Raw genomic sequence first — 27856 nt, 5'->3', positions numbered from 1 at the left:
TTAGCAGGGCATCTTCATGCTCTGGTGTGTGTTCGGGACATCAGGGGCCTCACAGGCTTCTTGAACTCCATCTGACTGATTGCTGGTCACAGGTTGGTTAAAATAAGTTTTTTCATATCCGATGTTACTGGGGGCTGAGTATGTTCGTGATCGGGTGAGCCGGGTCATGCTGACAGATGGTACTGTAACAAAGAACCAGGAGATGAGGAGGAGCTCGGAGAAGCTCAAGTGCTCTACAAGCTTCACCTTTCCCAGCCCACCTAAGATGATGCCCAGGACGGCATAAGAGGTGCCCCTCTGCACCATTTGCTCTAGGTGAGTGACTGTATGTAAGGCTGCTGTGATCTCCTGCATCTGGATTCTCCCCAGATTTGACTTCAGAGTCTGATGGGAAACCCTAATGGCAGAGTAAAGCCTCTTAGCTGTGACCACACCATTCATACAGTGATTAGGAAGGTGGCTTTGGGAACACACACTGGTCACCAAAACCTGAAGTACATGCAAGATGAAACCAAAAAACAAAAAATAAACAAGTAGGGCGTGTTTTACAGTGTGAGTCCGGAACAGTGAGACTGCCATCCATCCCCAACGGCCTCCTGACACAGGAAAGTGCTGATGAGCGTCTGCCCATCTCATACACAGGCACAGACGAAAGCCCCGCACTCTGTTGGCTTCCACTTAAGGCTGATTAGTCGATGGGTTGGTTATACTCTGAGAACCGTGGACTCTCAGATGTCAAACTCACTCCATCACCCATAAATAGAGAGCATATACTACTCACTGTAGCCCATCCCCTGCAAAAAGTACTTGAAGGCCTCGGTGAGCTTCCCAGCCTGGGAGGAAAACACAAGAAGTCATCAATCACTGTGGTGATATTTTATTTGTAATTTAATAAATAAAGCTTGCCTGAAGATCAGAGTGCAAAGCTAAGTCACTGGAGGTCAGGGAGTGGTGGCGCACACCTTTAATCCCAGGACTCGGGAGACAGAGGCAGATGGATCTCTGTGAGTTCAAGGCTACCCTGGGCTACCCAATATCCATGCAGAAACAGATCCAGGTGGTGGTGGTGGCTCACACCTTAAATCCCAGTGTTTGGGAGTCACACACCTTTAATCCCAGCACTAGGGAGGTGGAGACAGGAGCTATATGGCTGGGCAGAGAGGAATATAAAGTGGAAGAGACGGGAACTCACTAGAGTGTAGAGTCTGAGGTTTGGTGGAGACACAGTGCAGTCTAGGCAGTCTGAGCATCGCCCCTTCGGTCTGAACATTGGCAGAGGTAAAAGCTTCCTGCCCTGCTTCTCTATCTTCAACTTTAACCCCTATATCTGTCTCTGGATTTTTATTATTCGTGCTACAAATCATCTGGGCATGGAGACATAAGCCTTTAATCCCAGCACTCGGAGGCAGAGGCAGGTGGATCTCTGTGACTTCGAGATCAGCCTTGTCTACATAGTGAGTTCTTGGCTGGCCAGGGCTACATAGTAACGGCCTGTCTCAAAATGAATGAATGAATGTATAAATAAATAAATAAATAAAGCAAACAATAACAAACGAAAAATTTAAAAAAGAAGGTATTGCTCTTTGCATAGGTGGCGAGGTAGCAATGACTCTCCTCTCTCTCTCTTTCTCTCTCTCTCTCTCTCTCTCTCTCTGTGTGTGTGTGTGTGCGCGTGCATGTGTGTGTGTGTGTGTGTGTGTGTGTGTATAATTATTATGAACACTTTCTTACCTGGACTACTTGGGGCAGTCCTCCACAGTCTGCCATCTAGAAGAGGAAGAACACCTAAGTCAGCAGGATCTCCACTAAGGGGAACGCTCTCAGTAACTATGTCCTTTTGAAAGGGCTACTTGATGGACTTGACTCTGTTTATTTGTTTGTTTGTTTATTGGCAAGGGTTTTCCATGTAGCCATGGTTGTTCTGGAACTCTCTATGTAGACCAGGCTCACCTCAAATTCACAGAGGTCCTCCTGCCTCTGCCTCCTGAGTGCTGGCATTAAAGATGCTCACCACTATATTTGGCTTTGACTTGTCTCTATTTAAAGGGATATGAATTCCATGGTAGCATAGCTAGAAAACTTTATGCCAGACATGGTGGCACATACATTTAATCTTAGCACTTGGGAAGCAGAGGCCAGCCTGGTCTACAAAATGAGTTTCAGGACAGCCAAGACTAGACCAAGAAATCCTGTCTCAATGCCCCTCCCCCACAAACAAACAAACAAACAAACAAGCAAAAACTTTATTTAAAAGGGAATTCTATTATTTAAGATATGGACTGCTACAGAGAGCCTAAGAGTGTGAGGCTTGGTTAGTTAAGTGCTTGCTGTGTAAGCTTGAGGACCCGAGTTCAGATCCCAGCACTGGTCTTGGTGGTGCCTATCTGTCACCCCAGAGCTCTGGAAGAGGCAGATCTCTGCATCCATTAGCCTGCCAGCATAGCTGAGTCTATGCAGCTCAGGGCTGCAGAGATGGTTCGTGATTAAGAGCACTAATCCTCTTGCATAGGACCCAGGTTCACTTCCCAGCACCTATAAGGTAGCTCAAAACATCTGTAACTTCAATTCCATTGAACCCAAAGTCTCTTCTGACCTCCACAGGCTCCTGCCGATACATGTTCACATAATACACTCTCACACATACATACATACACATAATATAAAATAAATATTTAAAGGAGAAAGACCCTATCTCTAAATATAATATAGAGAGGCAGGCATGGTATCCCGTACTTTTAATCCCAGCACTTGGCAGAGAAGGATGGATCTCTATGAGTTCAATAAGCCTGGTCTACATAGTGAACTTCATAGCTAGGGCTACATAGTGCGACTCTCTCTCACAACAAAATGAAGTGTTGGCCTCTGGCCTTCTCACATTTGCATGTGCATCTCCAGGCATGTTTGTACACACCCACAAGAGTGAACCCTTGCATATGTATGTGTGTGTGTGCATGCATGTTTGTGTATGTGAGTGTGTGCATGCATGTGTGTGTGCATGTGTGTGTGAGAGCATGCATGTGTATGTATGTATGTGTGTGTCTGTGTGCGTATGTATGTGTGCATGGTGGTTCATGTGTGGCGTGTTTCAGGGAGCAAACCCAGGTTGTCAAGCTTACATGGCAATGCTCCTCAATGAGGAGGCACACTTGAACCTGTCTCGGACACACTCAGCACACATGGGACAATCATAAGGCCTGCTGACAAGTTTGTTTTAGACAATCTCATGGGGACATTAGGTCCTAAAGCCCAAACCCTCGAAGTATGTCAGGCACACACAGCATTCAGATTTTGATGTTTCCTGGCCTTCTTGGTATAAAGATGAACAATCCTATTGCCAGGGGTTTGAGACAGTCTAGTTTTGTTAAAGGCTGTATTGTAGGGAACCTATGACGGTGTCTCAAAGGCTGGACCATACCGAGTGCCTCCAAGCACTGTACAAGGAAGAAGAAAAAGAAAGGGCAATGGGGAGAATCTTCACATTAGCTCAGAAATTTAGGTAAAAAGTAGCTGTCTATCAGCTATGATGGCTCATGCCTTTAATCCCAGCACGTGGGAGACAGAGCAGGCAGATCTCTGTGAGTTTAAGGCCAGCCTGGTCTACATAGTGAGTTCTGGGTTGGCCAGGGCAATGTAGAGAGGCCTTGTCTCAAAAAGAAAATAGATGAATAAAAAAGTCAAAGAGTTGTTCCCTGGGTGTGGGGCTGTAGAATTGACAGAGCGCTTGCCTGGCCTGCACAAAACCTAGGGCTCAAGGCCCAGCACAATCCCCGGCACTACATGCGTTACACACAGTAACACACGCCTGAAATCCCAGCACGTGGAAGGTGGAAACCAAAGGATCAGAAGTTCAAGATCATCTTCAGCTACACAGAATTCTGAGGTCATCTTGGGATACCTGAGACCTTTTCCCCCAAAAGAGTTGCTGTCTTCCTGCTGAGAATGTACCTATTCTAACTATCAGAGTATTTCCAGAACTTTCTTACCAAAACAGCAAGGTTCAGACTGTAAAAAATAATGCTGAACCATTAACATTTTTAAAAACATTTCTTCTTTTAAAGAACCATGGACTTCTTTTCTCCTCTGAGACAGGGTCTTACTATGTAGCTCTGGTTGTCCTGAAACCCACAATGTAAACCAGGCTGGCCTCCTGCCTCTGTCTCCTGAGTGCCAGGATTAAAGGCATGTGCCATTACACCAGCCCAGTGAATTATTAACATTTTTGTTACGGTTTTTGTTTTGTAGACAGTCTCCCTATGTAGCCGAAGCTGGCCTCTCAATAGAGATGCTCCTGCTTCCACCTCCCAAATACTAGCATTACAGATGTGTGCTACCACAGCTGGCTACGCAGTTTTTGATGATCTAGGGAAATGTTTATGTCATGAATGGGAGTAAAACAGAGCTATAAATACCATTTGGGGGGCATTTTGAGTAGGTTTCTTTCTCTGTGTAGCCCTGGATGTCCTGGAACTCACTTTGTAGACCAGGCTGGCCTTCAACTCACAGAAATCCATCTGCCTCTGACTCCTGAGTGCTGGGATTAAATGTGTTTGCCACCTTGCCCAGTGCCTACCTTCTGATCTTAATGATATAAAAGAATACAGGAAAAAGAGACCAGTACTGGGGCTGGAGAGATGGCTCAGTGGTTAAGAATACCAACTGCTCTTTCAAAGGACCCAGGTTCAGTGCCCAGCACCCACATGGCAGCTCAAAACTGTCTGAAACTCCAGTTTCAGAGGACCTGACACCCTCACACAAACATACATGCAGGCAAAACACTAATGCTCATAAAATAAAAAAAAATTTAAAAAAGACACCAATACCTTTACTATATATAATCCTTTGTACTAGGATTATGAGGAATTTCAATTTTTGTTCTGTTTATTCTATTTTCTAATATCTATGAGGACTGTGGTGGTTTGAAATAAATGTCTCCCATAGGCTCACATGTCTGAATGCTTGGCTCCCAGTCGGCAGAACTATTTAGGAGGTGTGGCATCACTAGGGGTGGGCTTTGAGGTTTCAAAAGACTTGGACCATTTCCAGTGTGCCCTCTGCAATATCTGTGGCTGTGACCTCTCAGCTGTTCTGGCCACCATGCTACCCTTGCTTCATCATCACAGACTTAACTCTCTAAACTGTAAGCCCAATTAAACACCTTCTTTAATATGCTTCCTTTGTCGTGGGTTTTACTGAAGCAAAATAAAGTAACTCCCATAAGGAGAATATCCTCGGGAAGCTCTGCTTCTTAAACAGCGAACCACAGAATCATGAGCAGCTTTTCTGCAAAGGTTTCCTAGGAGCGCCCTCATTTGGAATCACGCTAACTCACTCACACGTGGTCGGCAGTGCCAGAAAACACATTACCTTCAGTAAAGTCGTATTTATCGGGTCAAGGCGAGAGTTACATTCAACCTTTCAGAATAAAAAGGAGAAAACAATTTCATAAACTGTTAGGAAAATAAACAGTGGCTTGGCGTCAGATCCTACAAGATCCACAGCTCGGACTGCTAGTGACTGCCCCCATCAAACAGAGTACCAACGTGGACTGTGGGGTTTCAAGTGGGTCTCCTATCTGTACACACACATGTACACACACACACTGAGCAAATTTTCACCTTTCACAGCACATTATTGCAATTGCTAGAAAAATGGACTGCCACAACCAGAGATGTCACAGTTCTGACAGAGCAGGGACCGAGAGAGGTTTTGTAAGAAATGGTTCTATAGAAACATGAGATCAGATATAACTGAAAATATCGGAAAGCCAGGTGGTGGCAGTGCACACCTTTAATTCCAACACTCAGGAGGCAGAGGCAGATGGATCTCTGTGAGATCAAGGTCAGCCTGATCTACAGAGTGAGTTCCAGGACAGCCAGCGCTACACAGAGAAATCTTGTCTCAAGAAGAAGAAGAAGGAGAAGGAGAAGGAGAAGGAGAAGGAGAAGAAGAAGAAGAAGAAGAAGAAGAAGAAGAAGAAGAAGAAGAAGGAAGGAAAGAAGGGAGAAGGAAGAAAATATTTCAGATGCAAAGTTACAGCTGAGACTCCAAGTTGCCTTTACTATGCTCTATATTGTAGGATATAAAATTAACTTTTGGGCTCTACCTTCCTCAGTAACCCAGCCTCAAATCTGGCATATTTAATATAATCAGGGCTACATTTAAAAAAGTTTGTCTTAGGTAATTGGATCATAACTACCCATTCTTCTGCTTTGTAACATTTTCCTCATTCTTTTTTTTTTTTTTTTTTTTTTTGGTTTTTTCGAGACAGGGTTTCTCTGTGGCTTTGGAGCCTGTCCTGGAACTAGCTCTTGTAGACCAGGCTGTTCTCGAACTCACAGAGATCCGCCTGCCTCTGCCTCCCGAGTGCTGGGATTAAAGGCGTGCGCCACCACCGCCCGGCTTCCTCATTCTTTATACTGAGTGTTTTCCCAATGTATAATGTACTTTAGAAGTAAGCAGAGAAAGGCTACAAGTCCTCAGTCGCCTTCCATATTATGGGATTTGTGGTAACTTATCCCAGGTGGAATGCTGATTCTCTGCTAGAACTCTGACAAAAAGTATATAGCATTTCATTGTGCTAATTGCCAGAGTGGACAGCAGCTCACAGAACCATCAAGGGCCACACAGATCAATCGATGAGACCTGGTCACTGATGGATGTTGCAGAGTATTTATTTAACTACACAAAGATGTGCCTGGTGGTGGTGGTGGTACACGCCTTTAATCCCAGCACTCAGGAGGCAGAGGCAGATGGATTTCTGTAAGTTTGAGGCCAGCCTGATCTACAGAGTGAGTTCCAGGACTGGCTCCACAGGTACTGAGAAACCTGTCTCGAAAAACAAACAACAACAACAACAAAAACACACAAACAAGTATGTTGCATTTGTTTAACTATTTAAAGAAGCGTTGCATTTGTTTAACTATGTAAAGATGTGCTGCTGTTTTACCTTGACGGCCTAGAATGGCCCATAGTGAGGGCAGGGAGAGTAAGTAGGAGAAATTTAGGCTTGAAGAAAGGAAGGAAGAAAGAAAAGGAGATGCCAGGGGCCAGCCACCCAGATGTGGAGGAAGCAGGAATGGACAGAGAGAAAGAAAAGCAAAAAGCCCCAAGGAAAATGCAGACGGATAGAAACAGGTTAAATTAAGTTAAAAGAGCTAATTGGATAAGCCTAAGCTAAGGCCAAGCATTCATAATTAATAAAAAGCGTGACTTTATTGGGAACTGGTTGGCGACCCAAAGAAAATTCCAATTACAGCTGAGGAGTTGATTTTCAAAATATGTAACAGTAAAACCTGGTAGGTGGAACTAGATGCAGCATGGCCTTGTGTGGCCATGTTTCCATGACACACTGTGTCAGCTGTGTTCCTGCCACACACCTTTGACTACGCTTCAATCCCAGCCTGCTTGCATCAGGCCATACTTACCACAGCCTCCACAGCAGGTGAATTGTCCCCTACCACCAGTAAAGTAGAACACCTAGGAACACGCGGAAGAAGAAGAGATGGTCAGCAAGTAAATGGACAATGGATTCGTCACGACAGGCAGATGCATAGCCATTCAGCGGGGAGACTGAGGCACTTACTTTAATGTTTTCAACCTGTTATCATTTTGGCCTGGTTTGGGTCTTTTAAGCTTCAGGTCTCTGCGTCTAGACAAACAAAGCAGAATCAGTATAGTTTGCAGGAGATCGTGGCCCTTCATGTGTTTCCCAGAAATGTAATCCAGAGTATGACAGTCTAGGAACACTGTCTTTTCTTCACACCTCAGGATGGAAGGGCCCTGAGCTATTCTTAGCAGCTGTTTCCACGGCACCCTGCATGCTACAGAGCAGGAATGGATTTTACGGATGCTAAAAAGGGGGAGAACTTTAAAACTCTAGCAGGAGCCCTACTGGAATCCCAAAGTCTAACTTGAATTTTCCATGTGGTCTGTAGGAATGAGTCCCTTTGGAGGACGGGATGGCATACCTTTACTTTTTGGGACTGAGAAGAGGGAAGGACTTTCTTTGTAATAGTCTAGCATAGGATTTTACTTTCAGTGCTGGGATCAAACACAGACCTTGTGCATTGAGACAAGCATTCTTCTAATAGAATTTCAACTAAAAATAGGGACACCCTGGAGAGCTGGCTCAAACCTGGCTAGGCACCCTGTTGGCTATGTAACTGGGGAAAGTTACATTGACCCAATTCCTCAGGCTTTTTCCTCCTCCCAGAGAGGGAGGGAAGAGGAGCCAGTGTTTTCACCCTGAGAGGCAGCTCCCAGGACAGATCAGCACACCTCCCTCACTCTCACAGTGGAGGAAGACATGTGTAAATTCTGGAATATAACAACTTTTTTTTTGTATTTCAGCACCCACACGCCACTTCTCCTTCTGAAACAATTCCAGCAAAAAGCAATTAAGTCAAAGCTCAAGAGTTCTCCCCTTTGTTTTTCTATACACATGGTCAAATAGCACATACAAGTTATCACACATGGGGGAAGTTCCTGTCTCTTTTCTCTCATAGATGTCAATCATCCCTTTTGCACTTGTCTACAGGAATGGAAACACTGTACCTATCATAAGACCGCAGGAAAAGTTCTAGGTTTCCTTGGTTGATATCTTGGGCAATGCGTAGTCTGTAACTTTGAATCAGTTCCAGGTTGGTCCTCAGCTCTTCCTAGAGTGAGTAGAAGACATTTTCTAAGCTACAGAGAATACAGTCTGAGAGGCACACACACACACCAGAGCAATATAAAATTTTAAGTTTAGTGGGCATATAAAATGGAAAAAATTTCTTTGCATTGGTGGGAAAAGGTGTATCAGGAATAATTGGGAAGATGATAAATCCAGAACCGTATGTAAATATCACCATGAAGTCTCGTAGAGAAACAAAATAAGGAAAAAAAGCTTGCAGTCTACAGCAAAGGCATGAAGGGAGCCAAGAAGATAAAGTAAGGACAGTTTCCTGAAACAATTTCTCTCAGAAAATGTGGCTGGGGTACTAACTGCAATCAAAGGAAGATTATGATGAGAAAAATGAAGAGTGAAGTTGAGGCTCAGTCATTAAGTCCCTGCTGTTCAAGCATGAGGACCTGTGAAGGTGCACCCTTGCAATCCCAGACCTGAGAGGCAGAGACAGGGAGATCCCTGGGCTCCCTGGCCAGCCAGTCCAGCCTAACCAGCCAGAAACACATCCCAGTGAGAAACTCTGACTCAACAACAGGACAGTTCCTAAGCAACAGCACCAAACACACACACACACACACACACACGCACACGCACACGCACACACATATGTAAGCGGAGACTGCTCATTCATTTCCTGGCTGCCCAGACCCAAATAATCACACAAAACGTATATTAATTACAACACTGGTTGGCCAATGGCTTAGGCATATTCCTACCTACCTCTTCGATCTTAAATTAACCCATTTCTCTTAACATGTGTATCGCCATGACTGTGGCTTACTGGAAAGGTTCTTGACATCTTTTTTCTTTTGCAGCTACATGGCGTCTCCTTGACTCTGCCTACTTTCTCTATATATCTCTGTTTGGCTTTCCAACCTGGCTGTACTCTGCTAAGCCATTGGCCAAAACAGCTTTATTCATCAACCAATAAAAACAACACATATACAGAAGGACATCATCTCCTCTTTCCTATCTAATTAAAAAGCAAAGTTTTAACATTAACATAGTAAAATTACATATACAAAACAGTTATTGATGTGGGATTCCCCTCTGTATGCTATGAATATGTTTTATTACCATTAGTTAATAAAGAAGCTACTTTGGCCTATAGCAGAGCAGAATATAGCCAGGCTGGAAGAGATATAGAGTAGGCAGAATCAGGGAGACACCTTTTAACTGCCGTAGGAGAAAGACGCCTGCTAGAACCTTACTGATAGGCCACAGCCTCGTGGTGACACACAGATTAATAGAAATGTATTAATTTAAAACGTAAGAGTTAGTTAAAAATATGCATAAGCTATTGGCCAAACAGTGTTATAATTAATAATTTCTGTGTTATTATTCAGGTCTGGGTGGCTGGGAAATGAACGAGCAGTCTCCACCTACAAGTTGTCAAGCAAGAATTATAGTTACAATATTTAGTTCATTTACATTTGGTAAATTAAGGATAATACTTTATCATCTATCTTATCTTTGTGAGTCTAAAGTTTCATATCTAGTTTATCTTTTATCATAAATAAGAAAAACTATAACTATCTGTCTTCAACTCCATCAAAGACCCCAGAAGGATATAATATTACCTAAGTAAACAAGACAGTCACCCAAAGTCCTTCTGTATTGTGGGGGCACCCATCTTCAGCCTTCAGGCCCATAGTAGCTGGCAGACTTTTCCACGAAGCAGGAAATTTGAAAGAGTATTTTGTCTATATTGGCAGTTTGTGAGTCACTTTCTTCTTGTCCTGAAGAACGGCAGTCTCCTTCATGAAGTAGGAGCCCTGAAGGACTGTCTCACCTTTTGGCAACTTCAGCAGTCATTTTTCTGTGGATCCTGCATGTCCAGTTCATACAGCATACCATCAAGCAGTCCAGGCAAGAACAGTTTCTTGCCCAAATGGCTAGCCTTGTCATGTGTTTCTTCAATGCCCATAAACTTCTCTGATGTAACTGGTTCCATCAGAAGCAGACATGTCTCACTGTCAAGAAAAGTCTAAGTTCTTAAAACCTTTAAATGCCATATTCTGTAGGTCTTTGAAGTGTTGAAGATTATCTTTCTGAAATATATTTCTGTATATATAGAAAACCTAACTAACATGACTAAAAGTTTGATTATTATAGATGACCTTCCATTAAACTATATTTCTTAATTATATATTAAATTTTAAATGAACTGTCTAAACATAATACCCTAAAGAAGAGTAGAAATACATATACACAGTATAACAAAATTGACCTTAAATTTGTATCAATAGACCAAGATCCATACCAATGCAAAATATTTATCTCTATATCATATCCCCCTTATTAATTTTTTTCAAGAAATTGACTGTGACCATTAGTCATTTATAATCAATCCTTTTAAATGAAAATAAATATTTAAAAACAATCTTTTTGGGAATTTGGGTGTATTTTCTCAAAACTGCTTCCTGCTGTTTGTTGGAAGAAGTATTTTTAGGGTTCACAGAGAACTTTCGGGGGGTGGGTCTTGTTCCATCAAACAACATTAACCTGGAAGGAATCCATAGGTTCTCATTTTCTGTGGAAACAAAAGCAGAACCTCTTTTCCAAAGCAACATATCCTTAGACCCAAATTTTGAAGTCAAGATACCTTTATGTTGGTTTAACTTAGCAGACCCAGAATCAAATGTCTCTCTGCAATCAAAAAATTAAAAAAAACAAAAATATATATAGCCCAGGCTCTATGTGCATATTCCATCTTTAAATGCTTATTTTTTACTCTACTACTTTTTAATATTTTATTATCTTTACTCCTTTAATCTATGACTATCTTTTTATAATTGTCTATACTCTTTTTTCACTACCCAGCATTCAGGAGCATTTTTTTAAAATGGTAAATGGTGGGGCTGCTGCAGCCCTGGATGCTGGCTCCACTTCACTCAGTCTTTCAATATGGCGGAGGTACATTTATAGCTAGCTCTGCAAGCCATGCTCACTGCTCCGGCTCCAGGGATGCAACAAGTCGATGCCACCGCCATTAAGCAAATTGCCTGCCATATGCTGCTCACAAACCCCATTTAAATGCTCCATAACAGGACCTCCAGAAAGAGCCAGAGCAGTTTGTGCATCCAGCACAAACCAGGAAGCCCTTTCTTAAAGGAACCACATATCTGTTCACTACCAGCAAACAGAGCCTGGAAAAAAAATGCAGTTACCAAGAAGCTGTGCTTGACTCCTATTTTTGTGGGTCTAGAAGCACTCTTTTTCTTCTTAAGCTTTTTTAGGTCTTATGTGGATCCATGCCCCAGATGATGGGCACCATATGTAAGTGGTGACTGCTCATTCGTTTCCTGGCTGCCCAGACCCAAATAAACACACAAAAACTATATTAATTACAACACTGGTTGGCCAATGGCTTAGGTGTATTCCCACCTAGCTCGTCTATCTTAATCTGTGCATTGCCACGAGGCTATGGCTTACAGGAAAGGTTCCAGGCGCATTTCTCCTGTGGTAGCTACATGGCGTCTCCTTGACTCCTCCTACTTTCTCTAAATATCTCTGTTTGGATTTCCCACTTGGCTGTACTCTATCTAAGTCATTGGCTGAAACAACTTTATTCATCAACTAATAAAAACAACACACACACACATGCAAACACCCATGCATGTGCACATACACACACGTGCACGCACGCACATACACATACTCACACATACACACATACACGTGCACACATGCGCACGCACATATACATGCATACACACACATGAATAATGAGAAATGATTATTATGACAGACAATAGTACAAATAATAGTAATTAGTGTGAAATGACCAGCCAGTTTCCCTAGAGAGGAACTTGAACAACAGAATTAGAGATAGAAAAGGAATAAATGCTACTTGGAGACAGGTAGAGATTGCTGTAAGGGGCAAAACACAAAACACAAATATCTCTGAATTCTTCACATATGACTCGATAGCTTTCTCATTAAATGCCACATTTAACACAGGCCAGAGTGTTTGCAGACCGGGAGTGCCTGTGCCTGGATCAAGCTACAGAACGGGTAGGGTCTGAGAAGCCACACAAACATCAAAGGCAAGGGGAAGCTGTCACTAAAGAAAAACTAAATTACCCCACCCCCAGCTTACTGACCCTTAATTGATTTAGATAGCACTGAGTTTTGAAAGTCACACAGCTTGGCAATAAATCATTACGCCCACTCTAGCTTTGCTGCAGATGACACCTCTGATGTGTGGAGTACGATAACAGTTGCCTAGGTAACAGCAGAAGTTTGAAGGCTGCTTTCGCTGAAAACGCTGACCCTTCATTTGCGCCTGTAACTATCTGATGGGCAATAAAAACGGGACAAGAGGATTGGAGCTATGTCTCTCCTTTGTTGTTCTGACATTTGAATCATGTCTCTCTGCATGGAGACATGTTGGTCAGCTGGGAAATGTTTTGCAGAAATGTTACCTTGGAGACAGCATGTTCCTCTGCCCTGTACATGGGCTCCCTCAGCACCTGCCACAGCTCAAGCCCTTCCACCCTACATAAGGCCCAAGCTAACTACAAGGTCAGGATGTTTGTGCAAGACAATCATGTCATCAGCAGGAGAGACTCAGCGATTCTGGGGTAAGTCATTGACTGAAAACATTAAGACCAGGATGTTCCTAAATAAGGAAGACGTCTTTTGACATGGTACCCATCCCAAGCAGAACACTGCCAACATTTAACTCACCCCAGAAGACCAAGGGCTTGCTGCTGCCTTTGTTCAGTGGTCCCCACTGTGATCTCTGCTGTCTCCCTTGTTTCAGCCATCTGCAGCCAAGTCCTAATAAAGTCTTACCTGTCATGGTCCTAATATATGGCTTTGGTCCCCTTTCTCCTGTCTCCAGGCTTTCAGAGCCTACCATACAGCATTATTGGTACATGAAGGACAAACAGGGACCTAGTCACTAATGCAAATATTTAAGGAAAGACTTAATTATAGAAATTCCCCTCCCTCTACCAATATACATGGATCTTTTAAAAAACACAAACTGTACTCTTTTTTTTTTTTTTTTTTTTTTTTTTTTGGTTTTTTTTTGGTTTTTTCGAGACAGGGTTTCTCTGTAGCTTTGGAGCCTGTCCTGGAACTAGCTCTTGTAGACCAGGCTGGTCTCGAACTCACAGAGATCCGCCTGCCTCTGCCTCCCGAGTGCTGGGATTAAAGGCGTGCGCCACCACCGCCCGGCTAACAAACTGTACTCTTATATACATGCTACTAACATATACTTTTCTACTTCCACTTAGGCCTGGTGGTTCATCTCTTTAATCCCAGAATTTGGGAGGCAGACACAGGTGGATCTCTGTAGGTTTGAGGCCAGCCTTGTCTACAGAGTGAGTTTCAGGACAGCCAGGGCTACACTGAGAAACCCTGTCTCAAAAAACAAAACAAAACAAATCAAAACAACAAACAAACAAAAACCACCACTACCACCACCATCACCAACAACAACAACAAAAAAAACCACTGGAATCACTTTTTGTTGTTACTTTAGGCAGGGTCTCATATAGGCTAGGCTGACTTTCACTGAACTCTTTCATCCTTTGCCTCTACCTCCTGAGAGTTGCAACTACAGACACGCTTGCCATACCCAGCTAATGGAGTGCTGAGGCTAAACCCATAGCCTCATGTAAGTTAGAAAAAGACTCTACCTACTGAGCTATATCCCCAGCCCACAGTTACTTTTTATTTTAATGATTTTAGTGTGTGCGTATGTAGGGACATGCATCACAGCATGAGTGTGGAAGTCAGAGGATAATTCTGGAGACTTAGTTCTCTCCTTCCATCTTACAGAGGGCCCAGGAATTGAACTCTGCTCATCAGGATTGAGAGGCAAGCATCTTTACCTGCTGAGTCATCCTGCTTGCCCATGATCAGTGTCTTTTATTTGGCTAATTCGGTAGATAATCATGTGGGGAGGGTGTCACTGGTTCTGCTGCGTGTACATGTGTGTGTGTGCATGTTGCATGTGTGTGCACTCATGCATATGCTTCTCACCATGCTTGTTAGAAGATAATGTTCTGGAGTCAGGTCTTTCTTTCACCATGTGGGTCCCCAGGACCAAACTCAAGTCCTCAGGTTTGGCAGCAATCACCTTTATCCACTGAACCATCCTGTCAGCCCAGCTGTATTTTTCTTATTAGTGAAAATGAGCATTATTTATGTTTTTGTATATAAGATTAAGTTAGTCTAGGCTGACATGGAACTTACTAGGTAGTTGGGGCTGGTCTTGAACATCAGATACTTTTTCTCTCTACCTCCCAAGTGCTGGGATTTACAGGCCTATATCTCCATCCTGGTCATAATTCATGTTTAAAATTAATTATCTAAATCCAGATAAACTTAACCAATGCTATTCTTATATATTCTTATTTAGTAGCAAACTTGTTTGCTACTAAAATTTAGCCAAAAGTACTTTTAAAATACTCATTTTATTTTTTTACATATATGAGTGTTTGCACGTGTATTAGTGCACCGTGTGCATGTGGTGCACAAGTTAGCCAGAAGAATGCACTGGATCCCCTGAAACTGGTGGCATAGTTGTGAGCTGCCATGTGGGTGCTGGGAGCTAAGCCTGGGTCCTCTGCAAGAGCAGCATGTCCTCTTAACTGCTGAGCCAACTATCCAGCTCAAGGTGTTTCTTTCTTTACACTGTCTTCCCTTGCTAAGTGAGATTCGACTCTGGGTGCACTCTCACCAACTCTGATAGCACAGGAAAACCACCGATGACCTCAGAGAAAACCTTTGTTTAGAGACAAGGGGGAGACTGAGCTACATTCACTGGTGAAAGCAGTGTTGGTAAAGGACTAGCTGGTTCTCATGCATATTCCCTATCTGTCCACTAGGTGAAGCAGCCTCTCCACCCTTGACTCCTGCCAGTATTCTGTCTTAGGTACAGGTACGCAGTTAGAGCGTGAATCTATTTAGCTTTATCAATAAAAACCTGAGTCAAATATTAGGGTGAAAGCTGAAAGATCAGAAGAGCAGAGTAGCCAGCCACCAGAGATCTCAGAATCTCAGACCGAATGAGGGAAATCCTGTCTCTACCTGCCTTATATTCCTATCTCCACCTCCCTAGTGCTGGGATCAAAGACATGAGATTCCAGGTGCTGGGGTCAAAGGTGTGAGCCACACACTTAACAACACTGTTTCTCTTTCAAACTGGTTCAATCTTGAGTAACCCAGGGTGGCCTTGAACTCCTGATCTTCCTGTTTCCTCCTCCTAAATGCTGGGATTAAAGGTGTGTGCCACCACTTCCTGGCTGCTATGGTTAACTAGTGGGTAGTTCTGCCCTCTGATCTCTAGGCAAGCTTTACTTGTCAGAACACAAACAAAATATCATACAATATGCATCTCTCTCTCTCTCTCTCTCTCTCTCTCTCTCTCTCTCTCTCTCTCTCTCTCTCTCTCTCTGTCTCATCTCCTTTTATTTTTTCTTAAATACTTACCTGCTTCAGGTAAGTGATACAATCCATGTATCAATCTAGTGACAGATGACCAAACCAATGGCACAGTGTCCCAAATCAATCAGGAATGTAGCATGAATAAGAGAAAGGAAATTTTAGCTGGGCGATGGTGGTGCATGCCTTTAATCCCAGCACTTGGGAGGTAGAGGTAGAGATCTCTATGAGTTTGAGGCCAGCCTGGTCTACAGAGTGAGTTCCAGAACAGCCAAGGCTACATAGAGAAACCCTGGAGAAGGCAACACCCACTTCCAGTGACAGACACACAGGGAAATCCACGTTTGCACACTCTGTTTTTTTTTTTTAAATATAAGCAAAGTAACACATACTTTTTTAAATATTTGTTTATTATGTATACAATATTCTTTCTGTGTGTATGTCTGAAGGCCAGAAGAGGGCACCAGACCTCATTACAGATGGTTGTGAGCCACCATGTGGTTGCTGGGAATTGAACTCAGGACCTTTGGAAGAATAGGCAATGCTCTTAACCGCTGAGCCATCTCTCCAGCCCCCCACACTCTGGTTTTTGTTTCTTCTTTTCTTTAGGTCTGAGCACCTCCGTGGCAAGGTGGACACAGATTGAGGATTTCTCTCTCCTTGCTTTTGGTCAAAACTAAAAACAAACTAAATTTTCCATATGAGAATCTATATGTCATACACACATAATGTTGTTTCCTCTTAATAATAAATGTTCAGGTCAGGAGCCCTGATGACAACTGGATAACGCCTACAGCTCATAATTAACTAGTGGGAAGTAGCTTATCTGGAAAAAAGCCTATGCTAACCTCTGACCTCCACATATATGCACACATATATATACATGCAACCACATGTATACATACAACATATATATATATATATCACACAAAAACAAAACACAAAGAAAGAAAGGATATGGAGGTGACAAAGTTTTGGAGGTGACCTTGGATTCAAAGGTCAACTCCAGGGAAAACAAGGGGTAGAAATGATGTAATACATGTGGACTCACGTATGAAATTCTCAAAGAACTAAAGCTAAAATTAAAAACTATTGTTAACTCCATTTACAGGATGGGTAACAGTAAATCTGGGCTTCAGTTTCTCTACTGCATGATTAGGCCACCAAACCCGAGAAAAGTGCCTGAGTTTGGATAGTTGAAGCAATAGTTATTTGTTTTGTTCCTTAGAGACAGAGTCTCTATGTAGCCCTGGCTATCCTGAAACTCAGTTTATAAACCAGGTTCTGAACCCTGGAACTCACAGAGATCCTCCAGCCTCTGACTCCTAAGTTCTGGGATTAAAGGTGTGTGCCACTATGCCTAGATTTCCTTTTAATTTTATTGAAAATTCTTATTTTATGTTTGGCTATTTTTGCTTGTACATATATCTACGCACCACATGCTTACAGTGCCTGCAGAGGCCAGAGGGGGGCATCTGATACCTTAAGACTGAAGGTTACAGACAGTATACAGAGCTGGGACTTGAACCTGGGACCTCAGGAAGAACAGCCAGATCTCTTAATTGCTGAGCCATCACTCCATCCACCTAAAGCAGCTTTTAGAATACGTAGCACATACATAATCAGTAGAAGGTACTAGCAGCTTGGTATATCCTCCCGTTTTCCTTGAGGCGCATTCAGAATATCAAGCACTCTAGACTGTCCAGCCTCTGCCCCCACTGTAACTGCTCCTCCACACCCCAGCCGCCTCACAGCTCCTGACCTCACTGCTCAGTTTCTCATCCCTCACTTCTCCCTTTGAAAACAGGACTGCAGGCCAATCCCCACCAGCAATTATCCACAGCACAGGTCACCCCTGCTGCAGATTTCAGTGTCTGTCGGTCCATGAGGACTGAATGAGATCATCCCTAAGCTCCTCTCACAAGAACATTTCAGCGTTCTGTTCTTCTCCTTCTGAAACTTGTATTTCTGTGAGGCCTTTTCTGAACCCCCCGGTGGCTCTAAGGATGTCTGGTGAGCACTGGTGTTGTCAAACACACAGATGGCATTCTGCTCACAGGGGACAGGTGGGGAGATGCTGTTTTCTGTCACTCTCAAAGTGCCAAGATCCATGAGCTAAGAGAGGCCTCCCCGCAGGCCTGGCCTTGGCAGGGCCACATGTCCTTCTGACTGCAAGGGACATGTTATCTGCCAGGATCCAGGAGATTGCAAGGTACCTCTCTTTCTTTCCTAAAACACAACAAAGCTTCGCACACAAGCCAGTAAACCCAGCTCTTCCGGCGGCACAGGTGCTTACCTGCCCGAAGTGATGAGCCAAAATGATGTCCACGATGTTGGTCGTCAAGCCTGAGAGCTGGAAGAGCAAAGCTGTGTTAGGAGAATGAGCACATGGGAGCAGTCACAGGCTGTCCACAAAAGGAGGGTATTTTACACACAGTATCTTCTAAGTCAAACAAAAACACAGACCAGTATCATTTCAAAGAAATGGGGGGGAATACAAAATACAAGGAAAAACTAAGTATTCTTTCCATGGTATGAGCACAGCTTGCTTTAAAATAGGGCTGGAAGGAATAGTGGCCATTCTTTCAAAAACAGTGAGACCTGAGTCCCGTGGCAGTCTGCCGCTTCATCCCTGCCCCTCTTTCTGCATCTACACTGGCTGATGGCAGTAGAGATGGACTTACAACCCGGCCCAAGACATGCAAGAGACAAAGGAAAAATTCCTTCCAGTTTTAGCCATCTTTATTTCAGGCAGTGGGAGGAATAGCTATATTTACAGCTCACATTTTGAACATTTTTCTCCTAATTCTTCCCATTTCAAAATGATGCATCTCACAAATAATAAATGTGGCAATCTGTAAATCTGGAGACAGTCTATTTTCAGAAACATCTCCAGCTCAAATGATCTTGCCAATTCCCCTTTAAGCTTTCTTCCTGGGCTTCAGATGGAATTCCTACTGAGGACTTGGATTGTAGGTGACATACTGAGTTGGAGGTGGGGATGCAAAAGAGGAAGTGAGGGAGAGACGAGGACATAGGTGAAAGGTCAAGGAAACAAGATGGCCTGACATCCCCCTGTGGGCTGTCAGTGAGCCACAGGCTACAGAGGAAAGAGGAGGCAGAGGATTAATTACTCAGCTCACTTCATGTGTTGCACTATTCAGAATGCTCAGACCCAAAGTATTCTATGAACGTCACTAGGTTGTTACACATCTAAGTGTGAGGGTTGTATACTTAGACAGGTGAGCACCTTTTATAGCCTCAGACCGAGAGAGAATTCCAACGCAGCTGGCACCAGCATTGTCAGTACACCCCATCCAAAGCTAGGGAAGGCAACAATCCCCTAATGTAAATAAATGTGGGGAGGCACAGACAGACTACAGAATCTGGTCTTTGGTAGGTAGGATGTTTATAAATAATTATAAAAGTATACATGCTCATTATATAAAATTAGGAAAAGAAAAAACATGAAAAACTCATTTGTAATTAATTACCAGAGAAAGACGTAACCACTACCCCCAAACTACTTTCCTCTTTTCTTATGTATTTAGTATGTATTCAGCATATTAGTTATATAAATAATAATCTATTATTATATAGCATATGTATTAATGAAATCAAGATCATATTGTGGGCCTATTTTGATCTAATGTAAGAGTTTTCTCATCTCCTTTAATAGCCAAATTACAATAATTTTTAATTTGGAATATGGTGTAATTGTGCGCCCAGGCTAGCCTGCTACTCTCAATTTTTCTTCCTTACAAGGTCTGAGTTTACATGACTATCACCATCCTTTCCTCAAGTGACACATTTTTATCCTTATATTTTACCATTGTATAAAAATTTTGTTACTTTATTATTGTTACTTTAGATTCTTTTGCCATCCATTTGACTGACAACCAATGCTTCAATATTTATATTGAGTCCTGGACCTTTTAGCTTAGGTAAAAGTCATTTCTCTATAGGATTAACTGTCACTTCTCTGGGCTGTCCTGAGAACAGGAAATATGTGTGTATATATATATACATTATATACACACACACACTTTTAATGTTTTTTAATATATATTAAAGAATATTAAAGAACAGTGTCTGGTACTCAATAAACATTACACAGGCATCAAATTCTCTACTAAAAAATTCTTGGGACTGCTGAAGTAGATCAGCCAATAAATGCATGTGCTGCCAAGCCTGAGGATTCCAGGCCATGCAAATCCAGAGGGCAGTTTTCTGATAACTACAGGTCTGATAGGACATCTGTGTGTGTGCGCGCGCACGCGCGCTGAGGCCCCGTTTCAAAACGAAACAACAAACACAAATACTTAGGGTAAGAGTAATGAGAGGTGGTCAAGCAAGGGCACTTCCTGCCAAGCCTGAGAACCTGAGTTCAGTCCCTGGACCCCACATAGTAGAAGGAGAGAACCAATTTGTGCAAATTTTTTTGTGACCTCAAAAGGTGCATCAAAGCACACAGGCACCCCTTCTTGTATACACTCATAACACACAACAACAACAACAACAAAATCATTTGCCTAGTATTTGAGCCAGGATCTGCCTCAGTGGATCAAAGTGTTAGCTGCTTAAGCCTGATGACCTGAGTTAATCCCTCGCACCCAGGGAAGCCCTGGAAAAGCCAGATGGCCTGTAGTAAGCAGCACAGCAGCACAGACAGAGACAAGCAAGGAGGAAGGTAAACTTGACGCCCTAAAGTTGTCTTCTGACCTCCTTACATACACGCCTGTTGTTTTAGGGCTGGGGCATGGTAGTAGACCTGTAATGCCAGAATTTGGGAGCTCAAAGCAGGAGAATCAGAGGCTCAAGGGCATCCTCAGCTACAATAGGGAGTTCAAAGCCAGCCTAGGATATATGATGCCCTAGCTCAAAACCAAGCAACACGTAGTGGGTAAGAAGACGCATGCCTACAATCCCAGCACTTGGGAGGCTGAGGCAGGAGTGCCATCAGTCTGATGATAGCCTGGGCTACAGAGCAAGATCCTGTCTAAAACTACCAAAAGCAAACAAAGATCCCATTCAATAAAAATAAATACATAAAACTACAAGCAGTAAAAAGAGAAATGCTTAGATAATCACCAAGGCACATCTTTCAGTACTATCTGATGGGCTTTCCCAAACAACTGGATCCTGGGGTTCTGACCTGGTGAACGGATTAGTTTCTTGGACTCCTAATGCCCTGGTATTATTAGAAGGCAAGACAATGTAGAGAGAGAAACTAGGCCACAGGGGTGGGTAGGGTGGTGGGTAGAGCGGGGGTGGGGAGTGCACCTATAGACGGTGTCTTGTGCTGCTTCCTGTCTGTACTGCCTCTTCTTGCATGCCCGTGTGTCAACTGCCACGTTCTGCCACCCCCTCTAGGCCACAACAGATTCAAATGTTTGATACTATGGGTCAAAAAAGATTTTGCTTCTGTTGTTCTCTTGGGTAATTAAGTTCCAGTTCTAAAATTACCAAAACTAATCCAAGAAATACATGTGTCTAGCAAAGGACATATATGCAGACCATTTTTTAAGAAGAGATACATGGTGATGGTAAAAGACATTTCTAACAGTACTCACGAAAGGCTGGGGCTGGAATGATGGCTAAGCAGGTAAGAGAACTGGCTGCTCTTCCAGAGGACCCATGTTCAGTTCCCAGCACCCACACATCAGCTCACACCTGCCTGTAACTCCAGGTCTAGGGGACCCAACACCCCCTTTTGGCCTTTGGGAACTGCACACACATGGTACACAGATATACATACAGGCAAAACACCCACGCACATAAAACAAATAAAACTTTACAAAAAGTTAAAAACCCAAGCTATTTTTATGAAGGAACAGAAAGTCCAGTTTAGTGACCTAGGTCTGACACCCAAGCTGCTTAGACTGAAGGGTCATAGATCATGGCTAGCCTGAGCAATTTAGTGAGATCCTGTCTCAAGGTAAAAAAGTAAGTGAGAGCTGGGGGTGTAAGTGCAGCGATAAAATGGTACCCTACCTGGTGTGCACGAGACCATGTGCTTAATCTCTGGTACCCAACAGGTGGGAGAGGAAGAAGGGGGAGCGAGGACAAGGAGAAGCAGAAAATGAACAAACGGATACTGTCATTTAAGGACTTACTTTGGAAGCTGCCCAGTCAATCCAGCCTTTAGCACATGGGTCAATGTTAATGAGCACAAGGCCTTCTACCAGCTCGGGATGATTGAGCTGAGAGAGAGACAGAGACAACTGTGTGAGACGCCCACTCCCGCCATGCTCAGCAGGTCTGTGCTAGGCCTGGCTCCTGGTGTCCGGAAGAAGGACTGCAGAGATGCTCCAGAGCCCTTACAGACAATTCCTCTTGACATCTGACCCAGCACCTGGAAACCAGACTCTCAGGATGCTATCAAGCCATCTTCCCTTCGCAGGTGCTGAGGGAAGACAAGATTGTTGTGGCTACAGCAGGGGAGAGCATGCTGCAGTTGTTTGACTCGCAGGGGGACTTCCTTATGGATGAGTGTGCTAAAGCACTTGGCATAGGGGCTTCTGTGGGCTGCTGGGGGACAACATGGGCGCCTGAATTTTTTTCCTGAAGCCATCTGGATAGGCAATGCCACCCCAAACTCCCTCTCCTATGGCCCAGGAGGGATGACAACAGGAGTCCTCCCCTATGGCCCAGGAGGGATGACAACAGGAGTCCTCCCCTATGGCCCAGGAGGGATGACAACAGGAGTCCTCCCCTATGGCCCAGGAGGGATCACAACAGGAGTCCTCCCCTATGGCTCAGGAGAGATCATAACAGGAGTCCTCCCCTATGGCCCAGGAGGGATGACAACAGGAGTCCTTCTACAGGGTTGGGAGGAAACTGCAGTCCCGCTGTTTTGTCACATGATGGTGTCAGTTCATGGCTTCTCAAGCTCATTTTTCATGGCTTTAACAATCCCCCAGAAGCCGCATGTGGGTCTCTTTACAACATTCTGGCCTCATTGGTGGATTATCAGACACATACACACACACACACACACACACACACACACACACACACACAGGCTGGAGCAGCTGGAACTTACAAAACCAACACAAGCAGGCACCCAGCTGGGACCCACACACTGCCTCAGGGCGTTGAGACTAATCCTTCCTGTACTTACTGCAAATCGGCTGAGGATGTAGGCTCCTGCTCCAACTCCAATACCAATGATGCTCTTCACACTGAACAAGGCAGATGGACAGTTGACAGTGTCTTACTCTGTGGTGGCATTGTATAACAGAACTGTTTGTAGTCGGGCTCCAGTGCCCTCCTTAGTTGACAAAAACAGTGCCCCCTTCTCTCGCCTCCTCCTCTTTTCCTTTTCCCTTCACGACCCCACCCACTGAGGATCAGACCTAGGACTTCACGGCTTTCCGTCCCAGCAGGCATACGACCTACTTTAAAATTTGCCTTTATGGTTAAATCTGCAGTTCATCTTCACTGTCCCACTGCCTCAGCAAATCCTGTCAAATGTGCCTGAGAATGTTGCCCTCAGTTACCCCCACTGTGGTCCATCCCATGGTTTCTCTGTGTTGAAGGTGCTAAGGAGCAGTCTCTTGCTAGGCTCTGTCACTGAGCTCCACCCCCAGTCCCACTTTGTTTAAGGCTTCTTATCGTGATTGTCAATCTCCTAACTAAGGTCAGTAAACAGTGACTCTTCTGTTTTGCTCATTAAATTGCAGTTGTAGGGATGTGTGTGCGCGCGCGCACGCACACACACACACACACACACGGAAGAATGGAAACGAAAGAAGCAAGTGGTGGGGGTGGGGAGCTCAGTGGGGGGATGGGAAGCTCAGTGGTGGGGGTAGGGAGGTCAGTGGCGGGGATATGGGAACTCAGTGGGGGGATGGGGAGCTCAATGGGGTGATTGAGAATTCAGTTGGGGAAAAGGGGAGCTCAGTAGTGGGAGGGTGGGGAGGTCAGTGGTGGGCATGGGGAGCTCAGTGGGGGGGGATGGGGAGCTCAGTGGGGGGATGGGAAGCTCAGTGAGGGATGGGGAGTTCAGTGGATAGATCAACAGCAGACCATCTACAAAGTGGTGGGGATGAGCACCTCAGTGGCAGAGCACCTGCTGGTCTGGAGTGGAAGCCTGGGTGTGACTTGCAGCAATGAGGAGAGCCAAATGGAAGACTATAGTTTGGACTCACCTTAAGTGCATAAGAATGTGAGGCAGCATTTTGGCCAGCTCATCCATGGTGGGGTACTGATACCTGAAACCGAGAACACCTTCTGAATTAGAAAGCATCCACAATTCCCAATCTCTGGGAAACCTTGATCAGTCCAGCAGTCTTGGAGAAACACGAAATTTTTTTTTTCTTTTCTTTTTAACCAAAGGCTCAAAGGGTGTGGTATAGTGCCCGGAAACAACTGTGGCCTAATCCAGGATCCTCCACGACAGCCATGTAAGGAAGGAAGGAAGAGGAGCCACACCCCTTATAGCAGAGGAAGCTATAGGAAGAGAACTGGCGAGATGGCCTACTGTGTGCTATTTCCAAACTCTTAACATTCGTTTCCAGGCTCAGGAATGTCCAGCAGCAAGAGACAACTCAGGAAGTAGTTTGCAGTCTGCCAATCATATTTAGGAAGTTAACTGTGACAGGAAATATCATTTTCCTGGGCCTATGCACCATTATAGAATTGGGTTCCTCAGAATATCCTCATTTATTTGACTTAGGCCAGTGGTTATCACCTTCCGAATGCTGCGGCACTTTAATACAGTTCCTCATGTTTGGTGATCCCAACCATAAAATAATTTTTCTTTAATTTTTTTGTTTTGTTTTGTTTTGGTTGGTTTTTGGAAACTGGGTTTCTCTGTGTAACAGCCCTAGCTATCCTGAAACTAGCTCTTGTAAACCGGGCTGGCCACAAATTCACAGAGAACCCCTTGTCTCTGCTTCCCAAGTACTGGGATTAAAGGCATGTGTCACCACCAACCAGCCATAAAAGTATTTTTGTTGCTAATTCATAACTTTAATTTTGCTGTTGTTATGAATCATAATGCAAATATCTGATGTGCAGGGTATCAGATAGGCGACCCCTTGAAAGGGTCATTTGACTCCAAAGGGGTCATGAGCCACAAGTTGAGAGCAACTAACTTAAGTATAAGATAATATGTTTATTTTATGAACTGCTTATTTATGATATGAACTGATTCTAAAATCACCAGGCAAGCCCAGGGGCTGCCCCAGAGGAGGAAGAGTAAGGAGAGAGTCGCCGAGAGGACAGCATCATTGAGAGACAGGATATTTTAAAATGACACTGATTGTGTGTGCGTGTGTGTGCATGTGTGTGCATGTGTGTGCGTGTGTGTGCGTGTTAAATAATCGCCCATGCTTGGCGACCTCCGCTCCACAATCAAGAGAAGCTCAGTCTGCTTCTGCTGAACACAGTAAGGAATGGAGCACTTTCACACCACCTGTGCACAAATTAGGAAAAAGCCTGATAGATATCACCTGGGCGAATAACAACTCCTATCTGAGAGACACAACAGCTTGATTCTGCAACAAGACTTTTTGGGTTCGAATGCCAGCTCGGCTACTTATTTGTACAGTGACACAGATCCTATAGGGTTGCAGGGATCAAGTGAGCTAACAAACATAAGCATTTAACGGTTTCTGGAAAGCCTGGGTTCTATGCAGGTGCAGACGCTCCCTTGGGAATCTGTGATGCCGACATACAGAGCAAGTTTAGCATTGAGTGCCAAGGTCAGTCAGATGGTACCCTTGCCTGTCAAGATGGCTTCAGAATAAATGGTTCCCCAGGTGTCCAAAATCCATCTCTAGGTGGGAATTCCAATGGGAAGGCACTCCCAGAGCAGGTTCAGAGGAGTCTGGGCTCAGCCTATGTGTCTGGCACTTTAAGAAGAGACACAGAGCCGGGCGGTGGTGGTGCACGCCTTTAATCCCAGCACTTGGGAGGCAGAGGCAGGCGAATCTCTGTTAGTTCAAGACCAGCCTGGTCTACAAGAGCTAGTTCCAGGACAGACTCTAGAAACTACAGGGAAACCCTGTCTCGAAAAAAAAAAAAAAAAAAAGAGAGAGACACAGAAGTGCAGAAGTGACAAATGTACAACAAAGGAGTAGGGACAGATCGGAGTCCGTGAGAAGTGGGAGCTCCAGACACATTCTGCCTGTGACTACAGGTGCATAGGTTCCGGCCATGCAGTGGCATTCCTGGGTATGTGAAAACACACAGCAGCCCTCAACACACTTACACACAGGCTTCTGAGACCAGGGGCAGAAAGACAGGCAAGCAGCACCACTTGTAAGTGTGATACCATCACAGGGAGGGAAACACACCAAGAGCCCCCACCATCCACCCATTTGTTCATTAGCCTCAAGCCTCCAGAGGTCTTCCCTGTGGCCTTACCCTGTTGGGAAGGATGGGGCCCCTTCTTGCTGGCCTGGGGCATCCACGTGACAGACAGCAAAGTGCTGGGTGATCTCCTGCATATCCTCAAAGTTGAAGAACGTGTTGAAACAGGATTTATCTATGAGACGAGAACACCCATGGATCACAAGCTCTCCAGCTCTCCCCAGTTTTCCTTTGCTCAGCAATGCTGAGCCCTGCTCTTTCCCTCCCTTCTCAGCAGCAGTCCACTTGGGTGAGGAGTCTGCACACAGCCTCACTCAGGCTGCTGAAGGAAGACTCCACAGGAGGCACCTCGGTGCCTGGAGAGCAACTGGTTCTCAACTCCACACCATGGGCTCAGAGTAGGATACCTTGTGGATGTTTGCTGGGTTTCCTGGTAGTGCACAAAATAATCTCCTACCCACAATGCTGTCTTTCATGCACCTTGATCCTCTACCTGAGGATGAGTCACTGACCTTCCCCTGACCCTGGGTAGAGGACATTCCCAGCTGCTGATCACACATGGGGCTTTGTCAGAACTGCTATGTGCATGGAGGACATGCTGTTTATTTCTGCCCTCTTAGCGTAGTGCCTTCATCACTTCTCATGCTAAATCTCTGCCCTGAGCCATCAACTCAACAACAGGCCACCTCTAGAAGCTGGAGCAACAGGAAGGGCAGACGTTTGCAGAGTCCGGCCCCAGGACTAGAGCCTAATTCTCTATTAGCTCAGTAGCTACTTCTGAAATGCTTAGTAGTGGATTTGGCATGGATTTAAGCCTTGGAAATATTTGTAGATATGTAATGAGACATCTTAGGGATTGGCCTAAAGATTAGTTCTAATTTCTTATTCAGTTTATCAGACAATCTATTCTTCTGAAGACATGACACAAATGTAAAATGTAACTTCAGTTCCCCCAACATATTTGACCCTGTTTGTACTCTCAGAATGTTAACTTGCCATTAACAAAAAAGGTGTGTGTGTGATAAGTCAGGGGAGGGATGTGTCTGTCTTACTAGAATGCTATTATTGCGTTCTTTAATATAAAGATTATACATGCTAAAACGGGAACCTGCTGGGGACTGAAGAGATGGTCAGTGGTTAGGAGCACTTATTGCTCTTACAGAGAACCTAGGTTCAATTCCAGCACTCATATGATGGTTCACAATCACCTGTAACTCCAGTTCTGGAGGATCCAATACCCTGTTCTGGTCTCCACAGGTACTGCATGCATGCAGTACATAGATACACACGGGCAAAACACTCATACACATGAAGTACAAATAAATATTTTTTATTTAAAAAAGGGAAAGTGCAAAACAAATACATACGGTTAAGCCCGATGTCATGGTATGTCAGGATAACCGGTCTATTTTCCTGCAGTGAGCCCTTTATGGTGACATGGACCATACCATGGAGTGTTTCTATGTC

General features: G+C 44.2%; 1 protein-coding gene across 1 annotated transcript; it reads right to left on the bottom strand.

Moving 5' to 3' along the window:
- On the bottom strand, nucleotides 1-27856 carry LOC119814902 (protein NDRG3-like). Its single transcript, XM_038330992.1, has 13 exons — nucleotides 27757-27856; nucleotides 26444-26564; nucleotides 24223-24285; nucleotides 23193-23253; nucleotides 22186-22272; nucleotides 18366-18422; nucleotides 8554-8657; nucleotides 7583-7648; nucleotides 7425-7476; nucleotides 5365-5412; nucleotides 1732-1767; nucleotides 782-833; nucleotides 1-182 (listed from the first exon to the last, which is right to left on the bottom strand). The coding sequence occupies exons 1-13, from the start codon at nucleotides 27833-27835 to the stop codon at nucleotides 1-3; spliced, it is 1008 nt and encodes a 335-aa protein (XP_038186920.1). The 5' UTR covers nucleotides 27836-27856.

This window comes from Arvicola amphibius, chromosome 5 (assembly GCF_903992535.2).
Source record: "Arvicola amphibius chromosome 5, mArvAmp1.2, whole genome shotgun sequence".
NCBI classification, from domain to species: domain Eukaryota; kingdom Metazoa; phylum Chordata; class Mammalia; order Rodentia; family Cricetidae; genus Arvicola; species Arvicola amphibius.
Note: the sequence above shows the minus strand (reverse complement) of the source record. Positions and strands in the feature narration are given on the sequence as shown.